At 42.6% G+C, this 4723-nt stretch overlaps 1 protein-coding gene across 1 annotated transcript in view; it reads left to right on the forward strand.

The window, feature by feature from the left end:
- Window positions 1-1592: 1592 nt before the first annotated feature.
- The window catches only part of LOC117449632 (kelch repeat and BTB domain-containing protein 12-like), a 4478-nt gene continuing 1347 nt past the window's right edge, over window positions 1593-4723 (forward strand). Inside the window, exons 1-7 of the mRNA XM_034087419.1 lie at window positions 1593-1740; window positions 2145-2367; window positions 2500-2681; window positions 2863-2995; window positions 3211-3444; window positions 3564-3922; window positions 4002-4275. Of these exons, the coding sequence (XP_033943310.1) occupies window positions 2197-2367; window positions 2500-2681; window positions 2863-2995; window positions 3211-3444; window positions 3564-3922; window positions 4002-4275 (1353 nt within the window). The 5' untranslated portion in view covers window positions 1593-1740; window positions 2145-2196. The remainder of the gene's footprint in view (window positions 1741-2144; window positions 2368-2499; window positions 2682-2862; window positions 2996-3210; window positions 3445-3563; window positions 3923-4001; window positions 4276-4723) is intronic.

Raw genomic sequence — 4723 nt, forward strand, 5'->3', positions numbered from 1 at the left:
CACCTCTGCTTGCTTGCTAACTGAGGTTTTCCTTATGGTTATCCTGAATTCTCTTAACAGTATGTTGAAGTGATAAGTGAGGTGTGTTTTGTCCCAAGTGTAGCTTGCTGTTTTGTTGGTGTTAAGGTGTAAATACTTCATAAAATACCATCACACACGGTTTATTATTTTGCTGCTGAAAATAGTTCCTAAGAAATTTGCTTACATTTTTGTTGTTGTTAGTTTTGGTATTTGTGGCCTCATATATTCTGCATTGTTTTGCTATTAATGTATTGATTTATGACTCAAATCAAACTAACCTAAACTTAGCACAGTGAGGTAAGAAGAGAGTAAGACAGAGAGACTAAAAGGAAATGCCTCACCATTGGTGCTCTCAGAGGACAGGAGAGTCTAAATCTCACTACAGTTTAATTATTATTTGAGAACACCTCCTGAAGCTGACAAAAACAAAAGGCAGCAGGAAAATAAATCTAAAAATGTAAGTGCTGCACAGAATAAGTAAGTAATAAATAAATGAAGTGGCTGTTATCTTGTTTGCTGTGCAATAAACTCTATTTGAGAGGGATTGTGTTGCCCACATCATGTATTAACTCTTATCAATTGGTAAATAGCCAGATAAATCATTTAACTGCCGGGATTACTAGGTAAAGTGATTGTTAACTTGTTGGAGTGACTTGTTTATGTTTCCTCAAAGCCAGTAATAAAAGGTAAATTCCTTCCCGACCTAGTTTCTAAATAAGGTTTTTTATGTAAGAACAATCTTTTTTCATAACAAGTTACACAGTGATATGCACTTGGCCAAAGGTCCTGATGATGAGCTGAGAACAGAGCTTGCAGCATTACAGAAAATGTCCCTGACATGTGTAAGAAAGCACGTTTCCAATGTAGACTGCAGGGCCACATTATTTTGCTCATATTGCTGGTAATGAAGTATGCTCAACTGCTTGGAAATATTGTTAGAAAACAATTAGCCTGACAAACACTGTTGTGAAATGTAACCAGTCGTATAACATGGCCAGTAAACAGACACATCTACTATCACCTGTTGGACCTTCAACAGACTGTTCTAAATGACCATCATGCTCCTTGTGTTTATACATTTGTGTAAATGTTTAACTGTATGTGCATCTTCATCGCAAGTACAACAACAACCCCCGTAAAATGTACCACCAACTGCTTGCTTGCAGCAGTTAGGCCTACTTCCTATTTACCAAAGGTGCATGAAGCTGCTTAGTTCAAATCAGCAGCAAACAGTAATACCATACAATCTGCTTTCAAGTGTACTGTGATTTAAGGTGTGTTTGAAAGTAGGATGATTTTCAGGATAAGTATAATTGATTCAGGTGGTGTATTGTTGATTACATGCTGCAATCTTAAGTGGTACTTGGTGGGTTTAGTAACTTTGAAGTCACAAATAGTATTGTTATTTTCTGAAAGTGAATACTTGTTCCTTTCAACATGTAAACAACCTGTAAATGTAATGCTTCTTATTCTATCACTTTCTATATTAAAGCAGACTTGTATACTTCTTGCCTAGCCACTGGTAGAAACCTGAACAGCACCCTGCTGCTCTATTTTAAACTTGTTGAGCAGTGAGCATGCTATACCCTCACTCACAGGCAGCAGCTATCACAGACTTTGAATCGGAACTGCCTGCAAGCAGAATTACAACCATCTTTGGAAAAAGCTGGTGTCAGATCAAAACAGAAACATATGAATGTTTGCTCTGGAAAGCCTCAGGTATGAAGCTGTTTTCTGCATGTGCTTTGCTAAAGTCATGCTACCATGCTAGTGCTCACACTTTGAACTGCTGTGCATGTGTGCCTGGAGTTAGGTAACATGCATGTTTAGCACACACTGACAGTGTCACTATTGCCTCCATTTGTGTGTCAGTTGTTGGGCTGCTGCTGAAGGGTAGAACCAGTTAAAGTCAACATGGAGAAGAAATGCCTTAAATAAAAATGCATTTAGAACTTTTTTCTTATTTTCTGCTCCATTTATCTTCTCATTTCACTTATCCCTAGATATATTTTTTTAATAAAACTACTGTACCTTTACTCTGAAAGATTTAGAGTTTACGAAACAAACAACCTATTTTCAGTTCCTCTGTTTTTTATTTGTGTTTGGCACTACTTTACCACAAGGTCCTCCTCTCTCTGCTGACAAAAGTGGGACAGACATCCAAAGCAAGAGTCCATGGGTGATCCAGGCCTGGCCTCTGCTCAGGCAGAGCATGGATCACTTCTGCTCAGGCAGCTTGAGAGGATGAGGGCAGCTGAGGAGCTAACTGATGTGGTCCTGCTGGCAGAGGGGATTCCCTTTACTTGCCACAAGGTGGTGCTGTCTGCATTCAGCCCTTACTTCCAGGTGAAGTTGCTGTATACAATTACTGAGAGTGAATGTGCTGATAAAGGAAAAATCTGATTTGTTTTGCAGAACTGATACGAGTACATCTGTTGAGGATGCTATGAGACATTCATTGTTAATCACTGTGTCCAGGCCATGTTTACATGTGGTCTGAAGGAGACCCGGGGAGGAGAGGTATTTCTTAGAGACACTCCTGCCCAGAGCCTGGAGCTGCTACTGGACTACATGTACCGAGCTGAACTCCGCCTTTCGGACGACAACATCCAGGGAGTGGCTGCAGCTGCCTTCCTGCTCCATGTGGATGGAGCCTTCAGGTGGGAGAGGAGAACTGGAAATAGGTCTATATTCAAATAAACGTAATCAATTAGCCCAGTGTGTGTATATGGAACATCAGGAGCATCCAGATACCTTTCTATATGTGGTATATGGCAAACAGGATAGAAAGTAAGTTTGAGAAGTATTTTAGTTCCCATAGCCACCTTGTTATCGCTGCAGGTTGTGTCAGAACCACATGGAGGCCTGCATGGACCCTTCCAACTGTATTGGCCTGTACCACTGGGCCAGAGACCTGGGGGCCGCCGGTCTGGCCAACTGCGCCTTAAGATACCTCTGCCAACACTTTGCACAGGTAAGGCATTCATTATTAGTTCATCCAAATATTCTCTCAATTAGAGAAAATGTCAAAACTGTTACTTGGGGTAAGAAATGATGTGGTCAAATGTAGATGTATGTGCAATGTCTATTCAGGCCTTGTGGAACCACCTGCTTAACTGTATCAACATTGTTCTTCTTTATTCAGTATTTGCCATTGATAACTCCCCCTTCATTATCCTCTTGCCTCAGGTTTGTGAAGAGGAAGAAGTGCTGGAGCTGGATGCTCAAAGTCTTGGGGACCTGCTGGGCTCAGATGACCTCAACATATCGCAGGAGGAGGTTGTGCTGGAGCTGGTGCTGCGTTGGGTGGAGAGGCGAAGAGGAGACTTGCAGAGTGAAGCCCAGGCTGTGGAGTTAATCAGGCGTGTCCGGCTAGAACTTGTTGACCCTCAATTCCTCCGTAAAACTAGGAGACGAAACCCGGTGAGAGAAGAAAGGGAGGGAAGGGGAGAGACAGCAATAAAAGTCAAGATTCCTTATCAACATTTATCAAAAGATTAGTAGATTGTCAGACTACCATGCCTGTATATACAATGTTCCAGGAGTTGCTGAGGGATGCTGAGTGCTTTGCGATGATTGGCGCTGCTCTCCAGACCCCAGGTCTCTGTGAGGCGTCCGCTGCACCTCGGCCAGCCCTTCGTTACGGCATGGAGACCACCGACCTGCTGCTCTGCTTGGGTGGGGTGGATAAGGAGGGAGTGCCTGCCCGTCGTGGAGGACTTGCTGACCTCTGTTTTTGCTTTGACCCGCATGGCAGAAAAACGTACTTTATCCCCTCTCCACTGAAGGTCTGTGGGGGTATGGGGCAGATCACAGCCGGGGCAGTGACACGAGACAACAACATAGTGGTAGCTATAGAGGGAGAAGACCAACACAGAAGCAAGAGGGTAGATATCTACAGGTGTGTGTGTTCACATAAGAATACAAATCATTTTTAAGGCCACTGCTTTCCAGATCTAAAATGCCTTTTTATTTGCCAGGTACGATCAATCAGAGAAGAACAGCTGGATGAAGCTGTGCTCCACAGCACACAGGGACATGTATGCTTTAGGGTTTCTAGGTGATGCCCTGTATATGATGGGAGGTCAGATGAAAGTTCATAATCACTACATAATCACAGACAATGTTTCTAGATGGTCGCTGAAGAGAGGAGGCAGCTGGATCAGCTTTTCCCCTCTGCCTCTTCCCTTAGCCTGCCACTGCACCGTCAGCCTGAAGGAGCGTCTCTATGTGCTGGGGGGCTGGACACCACAGGTACACAGAAATGTTAAAAAAACGTCAGCTGTAGATGGGTGCAATGATGTAACCTTGAGCAAGAGTACACTGGTCTATTATCAGGTTCAGGCTAGCCTGATGACAACCAAAAACAGACTTTCCCCACCAATAAGGCTACATTTTTCAAAGGCCCTGAAAAACTATTTTATGTTGACAGCCCTGTCAATCAAATGTGATCGATCCACAATCAGCACAAACCTTAAGTAGATTGACTGACCTTTTAGGTGTTGAACTTCTTAAATATTAGCCATTGCTGTTTTTAGTGAACTTTAACTTTGGTTGATGTACGCTTAGTGCTACGTATTTAATGTTTTAGAGAAACACTTGTTAAGGGGAAAATCAAATTTAGTTTACAGGTTTACATTTGAAAGACTCTGTTGTCCTCTAGCTGGGCAGGACTGGAATAATAATTCCGGCTGAGAACCTT

Source organism: Pseudochaenichthys georgianus, chromosome 7, assembly GCF_902827115.2.
Source record: "Pseudochaenichthys georgianus chromosome 7, fPseGeo1.2, whole genome shotgun sequence".
Taxonomy (NCBI): Eukaryota; Metazoa; Chordata; class Actinopteri; order Perciformes; family Channichthyidae; genus Pseudochaenichthys; species Pseudochaenichthys georgianus.